Raw genomic sequence first — 22,614 nt, forward strand, 5'->3', positions numbered from 1 at the left:
TTAGTGACTCTTATATTGATGGCCCCTAGTTTTCGACTTCCCCACAAATGGAAATATCTTCTCTACATTTACCCTATCAAACCCTTTCATAATTTTAAAGACCTCTATTAAGTCACCACTCCGCCTTCTCATTTCTAGAGGAAAAAATGCCCAGCCTGTTTAGTCTTTCCTGATAGTTATAACCTCTCAATTCTGGTAACATCCTTGTGAATCTTCATTGCACCTTCTCCAGTGCCTCGATATCCTTTTTGTAATATGGAGACCAGAACTGTTCTCAGTGCTCCAAGTGCACTCTAACCAAGGGTCTATACAAGTTTAACATAACTTCCCTGCTTTTCAATTCTATTCCTCTAGAAATGAACCCCAGTACTTTGTTTGCACTTATGGCCTTGTTAACTTGCGCTGCTACTTTTAATGATTTGCGATTGTCTACCCCTAGCTCCCTTTGCCTCTCTACCCCATTTAGACTCTGATTTTCCAAAGAGTACGTGGCCTCCATATTCCTCCTACCAAAATGCACCACCTCACATTAACTCCATAAAAAGGTCATTAAACAAGCTAAAGGCTCATGGGGTTGGGGGTAATTTAGTAGCATGGATAGAGGATTGGTTAACGGACAGAAAACAGAGAGTAGGGATAAACAGGTCTTTTCCAGGTTGGCAGGCTGTAACTAGTGGGGTGCCGCAAGGATCAGTGCTGGGGCCTCAGCTATTTACAATCTATATTAATGACCTAGATGAAGGGACCGAGTGTAATGTATCCAAGTTTGCTGATGATACAAAGCTAGGTGGGACAGTAAGCTGTGAGGAGAACACAGAGTCTGCAAAGGGATATAGATAAAGTGAGTGGGCAGTAGGTGGCAGATGGAGTATAATGTAGGGAAATGTGAGGTTATTCACTTTGGTAGAAAGAATAGAAAAACAGAATATTTTTTAAATGGTGAGAAAATTTTAAATGTTGGTTTTCAGAGAGATTTGGGTGTCCTCGTGCAAGAAACACAGAAAGCTAGCGTGCAGGTACAGCAAGCAATAAGGAAGGCAAATGGCATGTTGGCCTTTATTGCAAGGGGGTTGGAGTATAAGAGTAAGGAAGTCTTGCTACGATTGTACAGGGCCTTGGTGAGACCACACCTGGAGTACTGTGCACAGTTTTGGTCTCCTTATCTAAGGAAGGATATACTTGCCTTGGAGGCGGTGCAACGAAGGTTCACTAGATTGATTCCTGGGATGAGAGGGCTGTCCTATGATGAGAGATTGTGTAGAATAGAACTCTCTCGAGTTTAGAAGAATGAGAGGTGATTCTGAAGGGGATTGACAGGATAAATGCAGAGAGGATGGTGCTACGAAGAGGCAAACAGGAGGGCACTCCTTGCGACCATCTTAGCCAGCACCACCGCCACCTCGGGGGGGGGTCGGGTGTGGGGCAGTTCCATCTTAGCACCTCTCGCCCTTCAGCCTTGACAAAGGCTGCCAAAGGGTCGAGAATCTCGAGATGCGTTTTGAGCTTTTCCAAAATCCTGCAGGATTTAGTGTCTCCCTATTCTAACACTTCCCTTTAATGTCTGCTTCCAATAGTGTGCTCCCTGACCTCAAACAAACCCGCAGTTGCAACTGTGCATGTTTATACAAATGCTTGGCCCCAAAGAATTGAGTTGCTATTAGTATTATCATTCTGGTGTGATTGGCACCGGTTTCCAATCATTTAGAACTGGGGTTTTATAACTTACCCAACTGTTGCACTGAAGTACCCTCAACGTTTAGCTCTTTCCCCAATTTTCTCCCCTGTATTTCCCTGATACCAGAACTGAGAGGTTATAACTCTCAGGAAAGACTGAACAGGCATGGGCTCTTTTCTTGAGAAAAGAGAAGGCTGAGATGTGACTTAACAGAGGTCTTTAACATTATGATGGGGTCTGATAGGGTCGACGTAGAGGTGATCTTTCCACTTGTGGAGGAGTCCAAAACTGGGGGCCATCAATATAAGATGGTCACCAATAAATCCAAAAAGGAACTCAGGTGCAACCTCTTTACCCAGAGAGTGGTGAGAATGTGGAACTCGCTAGCACAGGGGAGTAGTTGAGCCGAATAGCAAAGTTGCATTTAAGGGGAAGCTAGATAAGTACATACATAGAAACATAGAAGATAGGAGCAGGAGTAGGCCATTCGGCCCGTCAAGCCTGCTCCGCCATTCAATGAGATCATGGCTGATCATCCAAACTCAGTACCCTGTCCCTGCCTTCTCCCCATATCCCTTGATCCCTTTAGCCTTAAGAAATATATCTAACTCCTTCTTGAATATATTTAATTAATTGGCCTCAACTGCCTTCTGTGGTAGAGAATTCCACAGGTTCACCACTCTCTGGGTGAAGAAATTCCTCCTCATCTCTGTCCTAAATGGCTTACCCCTTATCCTTAGACTGTGACCCCTGGTTCTGGACTCCCCCGCCATCGGGAACATCCTTCCTGCATCTAGTCTGTCTAGTCCTGTTAGAATTTTATAAGTTTCAATGAGATCCCCTCTCATTCTTCTAAACTCCAGCGAGTATAAGCCCAATCGACCCAATCTCTCCTCATACGTCATTCCTGCCATCCCAGGTATCAGTCTGGTGAATCTTCGCTGCACTCCCTCCATGGCAAGAACATCCTCCCTCAGATACGCGAGGGAGAAAGGAATAGAACAGCATGCTGATAGAGTTAGATGAAGTAGAGTGGGAGGAGGTTTGTGTGATGTATAAACACTGGCATAGACCAGTTGGCCCGAATGGCACGTTTCTGTGCTGCAAATTCTACATTCTCCTGAAGAAGTGGAAGTACTCTCAGGTATGGTGTCGTGGATATCATGGGGAAAGGTCAGCGAATTAGGATTAAAAAAAGTTAGGGCAACTATAGCTAACAAAATGGAAGGGCAAACTCAGCTGGCCAAATGTTGCAGGAAATTTTGCCAGTAAGCATGAGACAGAGTTACAGCTAAAACTGCAAAGAAAAAATAGCATGTCAAACAACGGGCAGAAATTAACAAATTTCAAGTTATATTAATTATTGTTGAGCATATGCCTCAGTGATCAACACATTATGATGCAGAAAGTTTCAGACAGATATTAAAGAGCCCTGTTGATCAGTGCTATCCCAGATGCATAGTCAGCTTCGCTGTTTGACACTGTAATTTGTTAAACAACTTGCAAAGTTGTAGGCGGAAGCCGAGAACAGGATGAATACTGTCATCTCGAGAACACTTTGAGATCTGGCATGCTAAATGTTTCTCACTTCATTGGTCAGACTGACAGCTCACTGACATACAGTGTACTTTACATTGTTTCTGACATGTTCAGATCTCAAAAATAAAAGACGTTTGTGCAAATCACTGCATCTATTCAGGTAAAGGAGCACTGAAACCAGCAAATTTTGAAATAAAAAAAACCAAAATCCTACCTGTCACAATAGGATATTTAAAAAAAAAATCACGTGCTCTGACTCAAGTTAAATAATGAAACTTTTGAATAGACAAAATAACCAAGCTCTAAAGGGACATTTCTTCATCTGTTTTCTTATTACAGGTAATAGTCCGTTGAATTCACAGTAAAAGGATCTTGTTCAGTAAGAGACTGCCATCTGCAGCCCACAATAATGTAGTTGCAAAAAAAATGCACAAGCTCAAGATGTCCTCAGAATAGTTGCAAGTGTCCATTCTACAGTAACCTGGCCTTTAAGCTGTAGAGACGCTGCCAGAGGATTGATTTTTACAGGAAAGACTGGAATACCGTAGGCTACTGAAAGGAGCCAACTCAGCAGCGACCTCAGGCTGTGAAAATAGTAGATAGAGGATGGAAAAGGTAAATCAGAACATGGCTTCAAACTAAACTGTGACAGTTGGAGAAGTGGCACGGTTTCAAGCAAGCAAAAGCCAATTTTATCACTGGAGACGTTCTTCCCACAAAAAGGTGAGTAAGATGGAATGGATTTCCAGATAAAGCAGTGAAAGCTACAAATATGGTACAGGTAGATGCTGAACCATGGGGTCTTTCTGGTGGGGTGAGCCAGGATGGATCAAATGGCCCCCGTCTTGCTCCATATAATAGAATGTTACAGCACAGAAACAGGCCATTCAGCCCAGAACATTTGGGCTTTCTCCCCCCACCCCCCCCACCACACAATCGACTGATCGAATCCCACCCTCCTGTTCGCTCCCCCTACTCTTGAATGCTCTTTTTCAAGCAACTTTTGAAAAGAATTGATGGGTTTCTGCTTCACCAATTCTGTGGCAGGGAATTTACTGAGTGGCAAGAATGTGGAACTCGCTACCACAGGGAGTGGTTGAAGCGCACAGTACAGATGCATTTACGGGGAGGCTGGACAAGCATATGAGGGAGAAGGGGATAGAGGGTTATGCTGATAGAGTTAGATGAGGAAAGACAGGAGGCGGCTCGAGTGGAGCATAAGAAGTAGGAGCAGGAGCAGGCCATTCGGCCCCTCGAGCCTGCTCCGCCATTTAATAAGATCATGGCTAATCTGATCTTGGCCTCAACTCCACTTTCCTGCCCACGCCCCATAACCCTTGACTCCCATTCTTCAAAAATCTGTCTATCTCCGCCTTGAATATATTCAACGTGAGCCTCCACAGCTCTCTGGGGAAGAGAATTCCAAAGATTCACCACCCTCAGAAGAAATTCCTCATCTCAGTTTTAAATGGGCAACCCCCTTATTCTGAAACTATGCCCCCTCGTTCTAGATTCCCCCACGAGGGGAAACATCCTTCCTGCACCTATCCTGTCGTGCCCCCTCAGAATCCTATATGTTTCAGTAAGATCACTTCTCATTCTTCTAAACTCCAATGAGTATAGGCCCAACCTGCCGGCATGGACTGGTTGGGTTGAATGGCCTGTTTCTGTGCCGTACATTCTATGGAATGTAATGAATTCCACATTCTATCCCACCATTTATCTAAACAAACTATTTCTAACCACCCCTTTAATTGCTTTTACCATGATCTTAAAACTTGCGCCCTCTCGCTGTCATCTCATTGACCAGTGTAGACAATCTATTACTAATCTTATCATACTCTTTAAGACCTCTATCAGGTCATCCCTTAACCTCCTCAGCTCTAGTAAAAACAGCCCAAATTCCCAAGTCTCATATCTATTCTGTGATCCAACCATCTTCCCAAGTTATTGTTTTATGCTTTATTATTATGTAACATATGTGTTAAAGTTCAACTCAATACTCTCTTTATAAATGTTCAGTTTAAAAGAAATATCAACTAGCATCCTTACATTCTTTTCTACTGCCTTCCTTAAGTGTTGCTCACCTCAACTTCAAATAAGGTTAGGTCAGCATTTGTAGCTTTATATCCGACCCTCCTCGCCCAAAGAAAGGAATTAGATATAATCATTAACCAGAAGGTGAAACGGTCTTTGTCTGCAGTGATATTTTAGTGCATTTGGCACTCATTACAAAATTGTTATTGATTTTTGACCTTTTATGATATCTTTTATGCATTTTTCACATCAGATAGAGGTATAATTCATCACCATAAATGAATTAAGGGACAAAATCCTTGACTAATAACTTTTACACACCTGTATATCTATTAATTAATAATGATAGGACTTCGGGACAGTTGGTTCCAATTCAAGATTCTCGATTCTCAAAGCACTTGATTTGAAAGAAATTCCCTAAACTTACGTTGTTCTCTTTTCTCCAGCAACCTAATTTTTCCTCAATAATTAAATCTGCAATTTAAACTCAAATTAGAACTGGATAAATACTTGAAGGGAACTTTAAAGAGCAGGGGGAGTGGGATTAATTGGATAGCTCCACCAAAACAGACACAGGCATGATGGGCAGAATGGCCACCTTCTGTGCTGTATCTTTCTATGATTCTAGTACAGTTCCATCTACAGGCTGCAAGGTATAACAAGACCCCCCTCCCCCAAAATCACATCAGCAAGTAGCAGTACTTGAGTTCTGGGAGATTATTCATTGGAAAAAAATTAGTTAACAGCATTACTCATTTACACTTCACTCTATTGCCTCTCATCTTTCTCTTCTGTTCGCTCCTCCCTCCCTGCCTCTGATGCAAACTCGAGTCCCCAAAGTTCAGCTGCTCAACGAGAGCCTATATTAGAGCCTCCCTGAAGCAAGATAGAGACCCAGAGCATAACTGGGGAGGCAGGTACCAGAGAGGTGGTAGGAAAAAGGGTCACCTAGGGTTCCCATTCCTGATTCAACGATCTGTAGATCTTGTTTGAAACAGAGTTCAATATGGAGCAACAATATGTTCACTTGCAAAATTTTATGGTATGCAGATCAAATGTGTCAGAACATTATGTACAAAGGTTTTTTTAAAAAAAAACTCCCCACTCCAGAAGCCACAGACTCAGTGGGTGTGTATCTACAAACGCCAAGTGTCCGCTCATACTTTGCATAATCAAACTTGAAAAAAGCTATTTGACCACAGGAGCATCACAGCTGAGCCTGACTTTTTTCACCCAACGAATACAAATACACATCATCCAGTAGGTGTCACCTGACAGTAATCAGGAATGGGAATCCTGGTCGATTTTTCCCCTCTGTAGCACAAAAGGCACTAAGGCCAACTGCAGCACCCCTACCTCTGCTCGGCTAAGATCAGATAACTCTGCATAGGCCGAGGCTTCGGCCTGGAACCTTCCTCGTCTACGTGACTGAGCATCATGTCAGCCATTCACAGAAATGGCAAAATACTGCAGGTGCAGGCCATTTCTCCAGCAGTTTCCCCATTGTTGCCAAGCATTGAAGTGAATGACATGTTTGAAACCACTTACCAAAATAATCAAAGGGTTGGTCATGGTGATCTGAAGTTGTGTTCTCTTCAATGTGAAGCGTTGCTACCAAGCCTTGGTCGACAGAAAATTACTTTGAGAGCCCAGTTCCACCGTTGAATTTTATTTTAGGCAAATGTTATTTTCTTGAGCAATTTTGGTCAAGGTATTTTGACATTTAATGGCTTTTGAAACCAAAAAATGTCACCTCAATTTCCCCCTCCCCACTAAATACAAAACTTACGCTGCCTGAAATAAGACCTGCACACAGGTAAGATTGTGTTCGATTCATTTCATCTCCCAACTGTGGAAAGCAAATCCAAAAATCGTTAAAAATGGCTCATTTCCAGTTGTTGGGTGGTTTAATTTGCTTGATTCAATCTAAAGGTGTCAGCAGCTAGAGGAACTCTTTACAAGTTTATTTGGACTTTAAGGTGAAGGTTCCACGTGAACTTAAAATTAAAAACCATATTCCAGCATAGATCGAGGGACCGGCTAAGAAGTTAGTTTAAAAAGCAGGAAACACAGTACGCAAGAAAGGTTTAATGTCACGCTGTGACTAGGTGTTGAGCAGGGAACCAGAGTTCTGAGCTTCCAACATATATAGATAACCCTGAAGCAGAAACCAATTTAAAAAACTAAATTTATAAATGCTAAATAGCGAGAGTGCAGACATTGCATTGATGAATCTGGATAATTGAATGGAAAATTTAATGTAATGCTGATAAATATTAAGCATTGTATGTTGAATGTGGTTAGATATATTTCTTAAGGCTAAAGGCATCAAGGGCTATGGGGAGAAAGCAGGGACAGGGTACCGAATTTGGATGATCAGCCATGATCTCATTAAATGGCAGAACAGGCTCGAGGGGCCGAATGGCCTACTTCTGCTCCTATCTTTTAAGTTTCCATGAATGAAACAAATTGGAACCCAAGTACGTTTATGAGGATTAACAGAGACCCAAGTTACAATTATGCTACAACCGCATCAGTGTAAAGCTGTGGGTTCAAATCCCACACCAGGAATTAAAATGTCAGGGCAGCACCGAGGGAGAGCAGCACTGAATGAGAGGTTAAACAGAGACCTTGCCTGCCTGTTCCTGTGGTTCATGAAAGATCCTATGCCACCATGTGAAATGTTCTTTCCCTACCATCACTGCCAAAAACACACGTCCACCTCATTGTGGTTTATAGGATCTTGCTGTGCGCAAAATGGTTGCTATGGCTTGGCAATGGAACAAGTGACTACACTTCAAAAATTCATCAGCTGCAAAGCACTTTACCACATCCTGAGTGAGTCAAAGAGCTATATAAACAGTAGCACAGCAATATTTTATAGCCCAATGTGTTTCATCCTTGATCAATGAATCGTTGGACCCATATCACGGGGTTGCAGTACAATGATTTTTTGTTCTCAGCAGGTTTGACAATTTAGTTTTGGGGGTTGAATTTGGGGGGGGGGGAAGAAAATTGATTTTTCATGTTACTTACTGATTCCTGTAAGAGCCAGCATGCAGCTACACTGGTGAGCTCCTCAACTAGGGCAAGCCCCATACTCCTGCTGGACCATTCTGTATTTACAGAGAATGACTTGGTAAAAATGCCACAGTGGAAAAACATCTGCTCCTGTTCCAAGTAATAATGAGCAGTTCTTGGAATCTTAAACCTCATTAATTTGGGCCTACAACTAGTTCATAAGCTTACTCAAGTCAGAATTTGTGTAGTGGGCTATTCAGAGTTTGGCCCATATCAGTGCCCCACTTTAAATCTTTCAAGCGCTTAAATTCCCCAGTGTTTCAACTTCAAATTACCTGTAATACATTCCACATTATAAATCTGGGGAAAAAATCTCCTTCAGCTGCTGAATATAACCAATTCTCAACTATGCTCACTGATCCCCATTACCCTAGCAATACCTATGGCATAGTTTCCATGGCTACACCATGCTAAAATGGGGTGCCCAAAACTGCACAGTAATCATCTTTCTGGTTCCAATCCATTGCCAGACTAGATGCAGGATGTTCCTGATGGCAGGGGAGTCCAGAACCAGGGGTCACAGTCTAAAGGGGTAAGCTATTTAGGACAGAGATGAGGAGGAATTGCTTCACCCAGAGAGTGGTGAACCTGTGGAATTCTCTACCACACAAGGCAGTTGAGGCCAACTTATTAAATATATTCAAGAAGGAATTAGATATATTTCTTAAGGCTAAAGGGGTCAAGGGATATAGGGAGAAAGCAGGGACAGGGTACTGAATTTGGATGATCAGCCATGATCTCATTGAATGGCGGAGCAGGCTCGAGGGGCCGAATGGCTGACTCCTGCTCCTATCTTCTATGTTTCAGTTCACTGACTCATGAATGTTAGCGATGGTACCACCCAATTTAACTGCAGTGGAGGTCATATTTTTCCGTGGCTTCAGAAACCTGACCATGAAGTGATCAGATCACAAGCATTTCAAAATCTGGCAGACTCCCAACTTACAATTCCTCATCTCTGACCACTTGAAGCCTGCATTAACAGGACCAGGAGGAGAGAATATAAGCTGCGGAGAAACAATGCACTGTTCAGTAGATGTGGAAAGACTGCAGTAGCACAATATGGACCGAAGTGTCAAATTAACACACTCAATTAAGCCTCGAGGTAGATTTTCCAGAGACAACTGTGTCTGGTACTATATCTAGACAAGATTCAAGGTCTGTCTAGATCCCTATGATGAGATCGGAGCTTAATGTCTATGATACTGGAAGTGTCAGTTGGTACCTTGCCGATTTAAGTTTTTTTTTTTTTTTTTTTAATTCGTTTATGGGATGTGGGCGTCACTGGCAAGGCCAGCATTTATTGCCAATCCCTAATTGCCCTTGAAGGTGGTGGTGAGCCACCTTCTTGAACCGCTGCAGTCCATGCGGTGACACAGGCCATACCACTGGCTGAAGCATTATTTATACAGTAGGATAATGACAACCAAAAAGCAGAAGCTGTCCATCAATCTTGGATAGTCAGTCAACAGCTACACAAGCCTCAACAAATGCTCAACTGAAAGCATTGCGCAGATGTTACTTCTGCAGTGGTGTGGTTGGCTGGTGACAATATCCAATGCTCAACTGGCTGCGCGGTCCCTTGTATTATAAATCCAAACTGGGCTCAAAATGTGGTCAAATCGAGCTACTTTGAGGCTGCCCAATTTAAGCTAACTCGAAAGGTGGAGCACAAGTTTGCACTACAGGGAGACGGAATCATGCTGCTGAACCATGGGAAGAAACGAAGGGCCAATCAAATGATCAGATTGTGCGGCAGAGTAGATGTGACTTACACAAATGGTGTCATTACCCATTTGATTATGATACAAAAACAAGGTCTGGGAAATTACTAATTTCCTTTTGTTAACCAGCACAACTGAAAGCAAAATTTCCTTCTACTCTTTCCTAGTTAAGTCGTACCTGAATATCCTCTACTGCAGGGGTGTCCAAGCTTTACCATCTTCAATGGACACAATTAACACCCAACAGATCTTCATTTAGAAATTATCCACCTGAGGGACATGTAGACCAACCCTCGCCAAATCTTCACAATCACAAAAATTCAACAGAGCAAAGCTGTGACTGACAAGATTGAGGTATGTGCTTTGAAGGCCAGTTTGCCAAGACCCATAGGCCAGTTTTCAACCTTCCATCCTCTTCCCCACCTACAACCATACGTCGCTCTTCCACTTCCCATTGTGAAATCATAAAATTGCCAATTTAGTTACCAATCAGGAACAATTTTTCACTTTTAACCCATAGCCAGTTGGAACTGGATCAAGACTGCCTATACTGGTTTCATAGCACCCTTGCAGCCAGGAGACTTGAACTCCATCTGGGCCGGGTCTAAACAGTTCCGAGAAGTATCCAATTAGACTGGGTGGTGTAAACCGAACATCGTGACGTGTGAGATTGTCCCTTTCATAGAGCGATCTTATTTGCACAGGCGTAACAAAATTCAAGTTTTCTTAAATTTGCAAAGGTTAAATGGTACTAGTGATGTTACACCAAGTCTAGGTGCTTAAGATGGTTCACTATTTGGCCCCAAATAGCTGCAAACTCTCAACTGTGTACTTTACAGTACATACTTATCCCAGGATCCCACTTGCCAGCCAGAACACACACAGGACTGGTTAGTTCACATGGTCCAAGGTCTACAGTAATCAGAATATTCCTAGGATCCAAGTAGGAGGACACGCCAGGCTAAAGCAGCTGGTGTTTGATTATGCTTGAAAAGACGACGAGACAACTGGTGTAACGTGTGGGAGCTAGCTTTTATTGATGTCATCCACAAACGTGCAACAGTTAAGCTGCATTCTACTCCTATATTCACAACAGCGTGTTGTACCAAGTGACATATCTGGCCTAATCTCAGACACCGCAAATCAGGTAGGATTTAAACAGCTAGTACCTCTGAATAATGCACAACTCATTTAACCAAAGCACTGCCCGATTAATACTGGGGTGCATTATTGGACACTAACTTTTATAGGTCTCAACCACAAAAAAAATATATAAATAAGGGTGTGTGAAGGTACAACACAGTACACTGACTGAAACATTAGATAATGGTCTTACATCAGACAGCCAGGTGCAGTACAGCAGAGCAGAGTGATCAGGAGCAGAACATGTTAAACAAGAATGTTGCATTTTCTTTACTTTGCTTAAGTGGAGGTGCTTGAAGGTTAGCAGCCAGCAGCTGCTCTGCAGTACAAAGCTGTAGCTGCCTAAAGGGAGGAGGAGGAGGTGGTACTGCAGCAGACATCAGAAACGATTCCTGCACACTCAGGACACTTGCAGCACGCGCATGGTGTTGGTGGATCCAGAACCTGGGCGCCAGCCGGTCAGCACAATCACTAGGTCACAGGTCTTGAAGAAACCACGAGTCTTGCCTGCAAGTTTTAAAAAAAGACTCGAGTAATTATGCAGGAATAAAGACACAAGCGCAGTTGAAATCCGTTCCCAAAGATTCACGTAGCTTTCTCCCTACAAGGAAATAAACCTGCCCGATGTGCTCAACTTACCGACTTCCATGGCAAAATTCACTCGGTGGTCAACGTCGTCAGACCACGCTGCATCAGCTGGGTCTCTGAAGAGGACGGGGAAAATGCCCCGGTAAAGGTGGGCCTGACGTGCAGTCTGAGCATCACGAGTTACAGCAATGATGGGAGCTCGTGGGCGGTATCTAGATACCAGGTGTGCCGACCTAAGTGAAAACAGCAATGTTAGTACTCAAACAGCAATGGGGTAGTAAACAGTTAAGATTTTACAATAGGGAGATTTTCCAAAGCACTTGCACTTCGTGATACAGCCTGCTCACTGTCTCACATACAGCCTCAAACTTGTTCTGAAGTATTGAGATGCAATTTGATTAGAAACTATACAGTAAACATTTCACCACTCTGTCTGCAGGTCTAAGGGCCGATATTCATTTCCACCCAACTCTCCTGAAGGCACCAACTCATGCCGAGTGCCACAGGTGCATGCAGCCCCAATGCCTCGAGGGGCCATTCTTTTGTGCAAGAACCTGGACAGCAAGTGTTGTCAGGCTAGTCAACAGAGTTCCACAACCAAACCCAACGTTAGCATGGAACCAGAAATGCCCTCTCTTTTCCAGAATAGGGAGAAACTGGATCCTTCATTTTAGTATCTGGATCAAGACCTAGAACCTTGAATTGTAAAGCTGAGCTTGCACAAAGAGCAATATATAGTCAGTCCCCCTTAATTTATTTTGGGTGCGCAGCCCCTTTAAGGGTCTGTGCGGCCCATAGTTTCATGTATGCGCGCAACTCATTGAAAAAGCCGGTCCTGGGTTGCGTGGGACCGGCAAACAGCTGCACGGGAACATTGGTCAGTAATCTGTTGCACAAGGCCTAATGCATACATCTTTTCTCCGTTCACGATGCAGTGTTAATTATACTCAACCTCTAGCACTGAAAATTAACTATTCAACTATTAATTGTGGATTTTAACAATGTCAAATTAACTTTTTTTTTTACATTTCCTCTTAATCCAGCCTTTTCTTCCCTCCCTATACCAATTGGACATTGGATTCGCCCACTTACTCCCTTCAGTCCTTGCAGTGTTCATTTCTCAATCCAGTGGGTTAGTGAGAGGCACAGTTGCTTGCCCTGTTCAGTCAGGTTCCCGATGCCTAGTTTCCCCTCACTGTACCATTAGAAGCTCGCACGTTCAGCAACTTGCCACCCCAAAAAATTAACCCAAACCGGCAAGGGCAAGTCTAATTAACAGCAGATGCCGTGAGATGCTCTGCTACCACAAATTCTGGCCCAAAGTTTAGCCCAATTGCAAGCAGGAAAATCAACCAAGTCTTTCCATAGCATCCATTTTCCAGGTCAGGAAGGTTTGGCCTGGCAGAGGGAAGGAAGAGGAAAGCTGGGGACTCAGCTGGCATTTAACCAAGATAAATATCCTTTTACTGCTGAGCAGAAAACAGCCAGTCTGTTGTAGGGCAGGTTTCCTGCACATCCCAGAGCAACCATGTTCATTTTCCAATGTGCTTTTAGGCCAGCCCTCAGCATTATAGGCAGAGATCGGAACAAGAATTTGGGCTCACTGTTGGTCACATAGCTGGGCTCTGTATTCATGCAAGCCACCATGAGAAGTAATATATCGCTACAGCTTCTACCTATTTCATCAAAACAGAGAACCCACCTAGCTCTTAATGTGCATCAGACATTCATCTACTCAGCAGCACGACACGAGATCCATTTGTGGAGAATAGGAATGAATCATTCAGGATACTGAAGTGCTCAGCATATTAGATTTGAATTACACGATAAATCCAATTTGACATTACAAAAAAAAAAATCTGATGGCTATTTTACTTTCCTTCCCATCACACAGGAATTAGGAGTATCATAACATTTCATGCGCAGGGGACAAGCCAATTTATGTCTAATATATAGTTGGACTGCAATTTCTAAAGATCAATTCATTTTAGTCATCCAACTCACTTGAGGCCACTGGCATCCAAAGTATTTGAATACCCAACATAAACAAACAGCAAGCTGAAGCTGTATTCAATTCCATTTATGAAATGTGTCTAATAGAAGTATAATCACGGCGTTGCCCAGCAAAATCAAAATATGGGCAAAAAAGTGCAACCCCAGGACAGTGAATTCCATCCTGCTTGAATTTTCTGCTCAAGCCAAGAAATGTTCACACTGAGGAAGCACTACAGGTTAAGGCATAGTGCCATGTCCTTTCTGTCCCAACCTCAAAAGCACCAAGTCACTAGATCAGGGTGAAATGCTTATTTTCCACACTAACCATGACTGTCCCAAATTAGCAGGTAATTGTGCACTGAGCTCATGGGTTCAGACTGCCCAGCGTCCTACAGGACACAGCCAATAGAGACAGTCACCCTATCAGTATGGACTGGAATAAAGCAAACAGGCCAGAGAGATTGACAGGGTAGATGCTGAGGGATTGTTTCCCCTGGCTGGAGTGTCTAGAACTAGGGTGCATAGTCTCAGGATAAAGTTGGGGTCAGCCATTTAAGACTGAGATGAGGAATTTCTTCACTCAGAGGGTTGTGAATCTTTGGAATTATCTACCCCAAAGGGCTGTGGATGATGAGTCACCGAGTATATTAAAGACCAAGATAGCTAGAATTTTGGACTCATGGGGAATCAAGGAATAAGGGTATCGGGCAGGAAAGTTGCATTGAGGCCAAAGATCAACCATGATTTTATTGAATGGCAGAGCAGGCTCGAAGGGCCATATGGCCTACTCCTGCTCCTAATTCTCATGTTCTTAGGCCGGACAGCTTTCTAACTATAGTTCTCAGCATTGTTAGAACCCGTGCTCCCCATTTTCTGCTAAGTACAAGAAACTCTCTCTTTACCGGCACCTAAATAACTGGAAATCTCAACCGGCAAAATTCAGGAGTAGGTTCAGGTAAGTTTTACTTTATATTAGTTTTACTTCATATTAGTGGCCGTGTAACCGGGGTTCCTGGATCTGTGGCCGTGTAACCGGGGTTCCTGGATCTGTGGCCGTGTAACCGGGGTTCCTGCACCTGTTGCCATGCAACAGGGACACCTGGATCCGTGGCCGTGTACGGGGCTCTCGTACCTTAGTAAGTATACCTCTAATCTGGACTTTTTGATCAACCGGCACCACGCTGGTCCCATCGGTGCCGGATAAAGAAAGAGTTTCCTGTACTGGGCTGGCAGTGTTCACTCTACTGTGCTGCCTTAATAAAAGCCCTAAATACACCAAGACTTAACTTTCAAAGCGCACTTGAAAATAAGCTGAAACTTCAAGTAGCAACCTTCTATACCCTGCATTCTACAGGTTTAGGTAACTAAAATTGGAAACTAAGGACTGGATTAATGGATTGTACAAAGTAGTTGCAATGAGTAAGAAACCACATTCAGAATCAATTCCTGGCTTAGAATCAAACCGTTTGACAATTAGCCAACAGCGCAACGTGAACCCAAGATAGTGATGGAGGCAGTTAAATTTTATGCACTTTAGCATTCTGCTCTGCCACAATGCACCGTTGCACTACGGAACCAACAGCCACTTCAAAAAGGTCAGGGCAGCATACAACTGCCTGCACCGTTCCATTTCAATCCCAGGAAAAGCTGGCTACGGATGTACAGTAATGGCTGCGCTCACCACTTTCATACAGCCCTGAACCCGAGCTACAAAAACCTGGACACTACCATCGGCGTGTGCAACGCCTAAAAGGTTCCAAAGCCCCACACACAATCTCAGAGAGAAAAACAGCGCTGCAGCACGACAATGTAAAGTGGCTGAACACTGCACCACTGCTATCATGAGCCAGACAAGTCTAAATGTCCGATGAATAGCAAGAATGCGATGTCATGGATATATAAAGGGGTGAGGACGAAACTGAATCCAAAGAAAAGGGCGTACGCAAAGTACACGAGTAGCAGCTTGAAAAAGGCTAGACACAAAATTAGGAAGGCAAAGAGGAAATACGAAATGAAAATATCAAAGAAATAGTATTCTATAGGCACGTAACTAACTAAAGGAGAAGATATGGATAGGGTCACAATAACGATAAATCCACAGGAGGATACTGAATAGATAATTTTTCCAATGAAGAGGCCAGAGGAAATGCCAACAGTAGAAGGAAAGAGGGATATTTAGGATAGAAAAGAGAGAGACACTCAAGGATAAAGCCCTGGGTGCAGGTAGGGAGAAGATAACAGCAGCACTAGTATCCATGTACAAAAATTCAAATGGACAAAAGGAAATAGTGCCAGGGAACTGGTGAATAGCAAATATAATTCCTATCTTCAAGAGATGCAACTAACCCAAGGAACTAGACCAGTTAGTTTAACTTCAGTGGTAGCAAAGAGATTAGAAACTTTGCCAACAGATGAAACATGTAGAAGAATGTAACGAAAATCAGGATGGGTCTCAAAGTACAGTCACCTTTAACCAATCTTATCGAATTCCTAAGCGTAGTTGTGGGCAATGCAGTGGATGTAGTATGGGCTTTCAGACAGCCTGTGATAAAGGTGCCACAAAGAGACTCCTCAAAAGTCAGGGCAAGTGGAATCGGGGACAAGTTAGCAGAATGGATTAAGAGATGGCTGCGAGAGAGAACTGGGCTTCATTTCTAGAGGAACAGAACAAAAAATAAAACTTTAGACCACACAGAGAGACACTCTGCAGTTTTGGTCACCGTACTACAAAAAGGATATTAAGGCACATGAGAGTGCAGAAAAGATTTACAAGGATGTTACCAGAATTGAGATGATACAACCATCGTGAAAAAAACCCAGCAGGCTAGGGCTCTTGTCTGTGGAATGGAGACTCAACTAAGGAACCCCGTCATAATTTATTGGGGCTCAATTAGGGTGGATGTGGTAAAAATGTTCCAACTTGTGCGAGAGCCCAGAACAAGCGAGCATAAATACAAGATAACCATTAAGAGATGAAATAAAGAATTGAGGAGGGATTTTACAGTGGTGAGAGAGAGAGTGGAACTCAGTGCCACATGGAGTGGTTGACAGATAGCCTAGATGCATACATGAGGGAGAAAGGGAAGAGAGATACAGGGGCAAGTTGGGAAGAGGTCATTAGAGTGGAATGTAAACACTGGCATAGACCAGTTGGGGCAGTTGCTAGTCTGTAAATTCTATGGAGTTATTTAAACGTTTTGCTGATAGTGCAAAATCGCCAATATCTAAATCAGCCATCCATTATACAGCTACTGAAGTCAATGAAAAGGAAAATAGGCAGGGGGTGTATAAGAGACGGCCTATCCAAGGTCACCCATTTTACACTATCGCCCAAAGTTAAATTATCTCCCATGCAATGTCCCCTCTAATTTTCTTTCCTTTAACTGGCTGCGCGACCCATTCAAATTATCACGCATGCGTGGTTTCTTCCATTTAAAAGCCAGACCACTGCGCAGCTAAGTGCAAATGTTGCTCCCATGTATGCAATTTTATGTACAGAGGGGGGAGAAAGAAAGCAAAAATGGATAAATGGTCATGGAATACACTTTAAGAACCTAAAAGTCTGAAAGACAAAATAGTGTAGCCAAATGTGTCGGACAGCATGGGGCCACATACTTCAGTTACGACAACAGCAAAAAGAGAAGCATTGTTGAAGTTAACCAATAATAATTGGTAAAATGACTGCACATGCATCAATGTCTATGGAGGCACTCCCACACACAGTTGTCTTGAAGCTCCTTTGCTTCGTTTTACAGCACACTTGTCAAACAGAAACCCAGGTAATAAGGCCAAAAGAGTGATTCAAGAGGAAGAGACTAAATGTCTTTTCATAGCACAGTGCTTAATTCACAGGCTCAGGTCTCAGTCGCCAGTTACTGGTTGCCCTTCTAGCCCATGAAAAAGAAGCTGCAACTTGATGAGCCAATACTCCTAAAAATAGATTTTAGGCCCAGTTGCTAGAGCAAGAAATCCACAAGACAGCGCTCAGGTTGCAAGCTGTCTATACACCAGTTTCAAATTACATCTGCAAAACCATCTATAACCAAGTACTGAATGCAATACTAAGTGTACAGAATTTGGTCTTGCAACATCTTTTTAGTGCAGGAGTATGACTACAGATATCTGTGATTTAAAATCGGATTGACATTTGCAGTTTGGACTTCTCGATACACCCTGCAAGGAAAATGATAACCAGCTGACCAGACAAAAATAGGCGAGCGAAATGTCAACGGTTCAGGGACAAGCAAGGGAATCATTCCTACCTTCCAGACTTAGTCAGCACTATCACAGCTGCAGCACAGCACTTGAAAGAGGCCTCCACAGCACCGATGGCTGCTACTTCTGATGGATCTCGGGAAAGAGGCGCTAGGCGACGCAGCTCTTCGAATAGCTGCCTGTGATACATGGCAGCCTCGGCCTCGCGAGCAATCTGCAGGTGCCACATAAAACAGCACCAGGGGAAGGGAACATTCTCGTCAGTCACCGCCACTTCTGCTCCGTTCATCCTGCCTACACCCTGCCGTTTCAGGCTACCCTCACCTACCTGTCAGCCAAGCTCAGCTCAATTGATGATGTGTTGCAATCGTCGGACCCGGACAATGCTTTCTAGCCTGGCAGTTGGATGAAGCCAATAGGTTGGGCATATTCCTTCAGGATCAACATGAACAAACACTTGGGGCATTTCAAATATCTAGCCTATTTTATTATAATTTCCCCATAGCGTTTTCCAACCACAAGAAAGATTCAGCTAGCCAGCTGCCAGGCCATTTAACAATCCAGAAGCCTGCAAGGAGAAACGGTTACCTCTAAAACCTTCTGCACAGCATCACTCATTTACTACTCTACCTGCCAGATTTGGTCAAGACTATGATACCAGCAGCAAGGCATTTTAAAGAGGCCTGTACAGCACCAATGGCAACAGTCTCCGTGTGGTCTACCGTGGGAGGTGCGAGATGGGAGATCTCCGAATACATCTGTCGATGATACATTGCAGCCTCTGCCTCACGAGCTATCTGTGGGCCACAAATAAGACAGGAGAGAAAGATGCAAGGGAGTCAGGTATACATGATATATTAGTGAAAGCAATATTTAGGTAGTTGTGCAACGTTTGTATAGCAGGAATATTTAAATAGAATGAGAATAAAAGCCCAATTGTATTTTGATGGCTCTCCAGCTAGAATAAACTAATGCTGTAACCCTGAACTAATGCCCTTGTTAGAAAGGCATTGTTTCCCTCACTAAAGCTGCAAAGAATCTATCAGACATTTGAAACCAATGCAGAACTTTAATTTTCAATTGGTAAAGGTGATCAATCTGTTGAGATCCAAGTTGTGAAGTTTCATTTGAAGCTATGGTCTCTAGCCATTGCATATAAGTTGCACAACTACCACCTAAACATGCCAGTGCTCCAGATCATGCAAAAGATTAAAGGCTAAATACATGCAAATTTAGCATTCAATTGAAAAGTTAGAACTTAAGGCAAAGCTCAACAGCAACTGGCACCGTTAGTTGGTCTGATTTATTGGGATTGTTGGTCTACTGATTTATTGGGATTGGATGGGTCCTCTGATAATTAAGATTTGAGATGAATATGGGGGGGGGGGGGGGGGGGGGGGGGGTGTAAAAGGGAGAAATGAGAAAAAGAGAATACCACAAGGTCTTCCAGGGAAGTGCTGTTGGAACATCACCAATTCTTCTTCCTCCGTTTGGAGTTGAATTGTCCCCTTGCGCCAAGAGATTTATAAACTGAAGATCTCAGATCCTGTGCATAAGGTTTTAAACTCTCAATTCCAACACAATATTGATGTGGCACTAGGTTCAAAAACTTCCAAAAAAACATGAAAAGTTGGCTTCCACACCAGTAGAGTGGTCAAACACAAATGGAAATATGTTTACACCCATATTATGGGGAATAATTTCCAGACAAAAAGTATTCTATAAGTGAGCAAACTTAAGTGCAGTGGTTAAGTCCACTGAGCTAAGAGGTATAAGCCCATGAATCACATCGGTTACATATTCATTCTTGCTTTGTGCTAAGTTAATTGTGGAGGGTGCAACAATTCGTTTTGGATCCAGGTTGGGAGGATAAAGGCCATTACTGATTTAATGCTTCATCGAGCCTCTTCTAGGTGTCTTGCTACTGCAAATTGTAGCTGGACCATTAGCAAGGCCAACGTGCACGTTTGGGGTCACTGAAGCAAAATATTCAGTATAGATGGGACATGGCACTTAACTCTGGACGCACCTTTGTTTCTTGTACAAAACAAACATTTAATCCCTTCAAGAAATTCATTTAGGTCTTAAGGATTGAGCAATTGCAATTTATTTTACAAGACTTCATGCAAAGCATAGCTTGGTAGAATTTGTTCTAAAAAGCCAAGACATCCTTGAAGTTATTTTACAGAATCTACAAGAAATACACCTGCCAGTAAACTCCTCGATAATTTACATCGAGTGGTTTTGTGGCTGGGCAGCAAAGATCAATCTGGTTCTTTCACACTGCCATTAGTTTGAAGTCCAGGTCGAGTACTTGTTTCTGGGGTGCTGGCTCGCTGGTGGTGCTTCACGCTCCAGGCCACCTGTCCCTGGTTCTCTTCCTCAATAGCAAGCAGGGCAGAACCAGAAAAAGAGCCATTTTTACTTCTTTTTAAAAAAAGGACTGGAAAATGGCTGTTTGTATTAACAGAATGGTTTCAATGCTTCCTGGAGCAGCCGATTTGTGCCTGCTTCAGGTGCCTGCACGTTTGAAAATCTGGTCGCAAATTGGAGAGCCTCTGAGCAACTGCAGGGAACTCACGAGCAACACTAACTTGGGGACGGGGCCATTATGAGCGGAAAGGCAATTGGGCGGAGAGACCAATTATCGCAAAAGGACGCCATCTGGACACAAATCAATTGTGCCCACTTTTCTACGATCTTTTAGGCCGGGTATTTGCTTCAAGTCTCGATTGCACGTGTCCAGTCACTGGGCGCAAATATGCAGGAAGTTCCAGGCCATTAACTTCTCCAGTGCAGTGAAGCATTCATTGAGAATATTTGATGCACCAAAATCAAGGTAGCGTGAAGTGAAAGAACCAAACAAACCCAGCTTGTTGACTTCAGCTGGGCCCTACCACTGAACAAATTCTAAACAGTTGCTGTCCCAATGTATTCAAAAGATGAAAAAAAAAAATCACACCACTTCTGAATTTAAAGCAGCTCTCGAGATTAATGGTACCATGATCCAATTTTATCTTCTTTCCAGTTTTAACACTAGCTCAGGGGGCACATACAAGCTAAATCCAATTTAAAGTTAGAACTTTCTCATGCATCAGAACCCATGATAAAGCAATGTAGCCCACACATCTTCCAAATCCCAGAGAATGCTTTGCTAGCTCAGCAGAATAATCAATTACCAAGAGGCTGGACATTTAGCATTGTCTTTTCAATGGCCTAAAGCAGATCTCAGTCAACTTCTTGGATCAGCATGACTCAAAGCAGCATTAGCAAGACAGCATCAGTGAGCAGTTGCATGGCTGAAGGCAGGATTAGCAAGGCAAACATAGACGGTTATAAAACTGGTATCAGCAAGTTTACAGAAGAGAATTTTGACCCAGTCCAATAAGCATTAACAATGGAGTTAAATCAGTCAATCCATTAGAGTTTGAATGATTGCGGTTACTGCGCAAGAATATCTTCACTTCAGACATTCCCAATTTCAACCACAGTTGGGGGTGGGAAGGTACCAAGGGAAAGCAAACCCTTTCCTTAAAGAAAATGGGGTTATGCATGGCCACTCAACCAATCTTTGCAAAAATTCCAATGTCTCGGAGCAGACAGCTATCCACTTTCTCCCAATACTGGAGGAGTGTCACAGCCCAGTGGGTCTCCCCTCTCCAATCAACTTGACTTGCTTACTAGCGTGAGCATTGAACCATTGGAGCAAGCCCAGACTAATGACCAAGCATAAATATGTGAAGCCCTAAAGGATTTTGGGGGGGGGGGGGGGTTGGGTACAAAGAGTCCAAAAAATAGCAGGCTGAGACAAGAGGATTAATCAGCAGGTGCAGTGACCTACAGGCTAGACTGTCCCAATCGGCCAGCGAAAGGCGGAAGCACAGCGACAGGTGGCTCGGGCGAATTTGCCTTGGTCAACTTCAGAGCCGTGTCTAAAATGATATTACTGCAGATCCAGTTTACAGTAAATGCCATTTGGAAAGCAGCTGTGTGTATTCAATGTTTTGACCTTTTACTGGGCAAAACTAAGTACTTGCGATGCAAGATAGCATCATCATCAGTGGGAGGGGCTGAAGTAGCAGTAAAAAAAAAAAAATCCCTCCTTCGCCCCAACAGTTAGTGCAGTTTGGGTAAAGCTACTGCAGTCTTGGCAGGACAGTGACTGCTGTGCCTCCACATTTACAGATGCAATAATCAACCAGATTTCATGCAACAAAAGAGTTAAATCTTCAAATAAAGTCACCTATGCAGTCGACTTCTCAATCTCATGCATTTGATCATTCAATTTTAAGTACCAAATTCCCACCACTTTGCACTGCATAGTTAGTTATTGGATAAGTCAACTTAAGCACAATAACGTAGACTGTAGCCACACCCTGTACTGCGAATTTGTCATTAGTTGTTGAAGGTGCTGCAATACTTGGAAGCGTCAAGCAGATCATTTGCACAAGTTGGTGGCTAAACCGGGCATCTCATGTACAAGGCGTGCTCATTTCATTTTGCTCCAGCCAGTCTGCAGCAGAGCAAGATTGGAGTATTGGATTCGGTTACTGAGTGCTGCTGAAATGCTTTCAATTTGAAGTCTGTGCCATGCCAAATAGTTTTCAGTACAATAAA

At 43.2% G+C, this 22,614-nt stretch overlaps 1 protein-coding gene across 4 annotated transcripts in view; it reads right to left on the minus strand.

Moving 5' to 3' along the window:
* Positions 1 to 11,069: 11,069 nt before the first annotated feature.
* Positions 11,070 to 22,614, minus strand: part of pkma (pyruvate kinase M1/2a) — a 46,958-nt gene continuing 35,413 nt past the window's right edge. For 2 of the 4 annotated variants that reach the window (XM_085972250.1, XM_085972251.1), the window contains 3 exons: positions 18,628 to 18,794; positions 11,839 to 12,020; positions 11,070 to 11,706 (listed from right to left, as the gene is read on the minus strand). In XM_085972250.1, coding sequence (XP_085828376.1) covers positions 11,600 to 11,706; positions 11,839 to 12,020; positions 18,628 to 18,794 — 456 coding nt within the window. In that variant the 3' untranslated portion in view covers positions 11,070 to 11,599. Of the gene's footprint in view, positions 11,707 to 11,838; positions 12,021 to 18,044; positions 18,212 to 18,627; positions 18,795 to 22,614 lie in introns of all 4 variants that reach the window. The other 2 variants (XM_085972252.1, XM_085972253.1) reach the window with 1 other exon arrangement.

Source organism: Somniosus microcephalus, chromosome 32 (assembly GCF_052327205.1).
Source record: "Somniosus microcephalus isolate GS21.2 chromosome 32, FLI_Smic_1.0, whole genome shotgun sequence".
Lineage (NCBI taxonomy): Eukaryota > Metazoa > Chordata > Chondrichthyes > Squaliformes > Somniosidae > Somniosus > Somniosus microcephalus.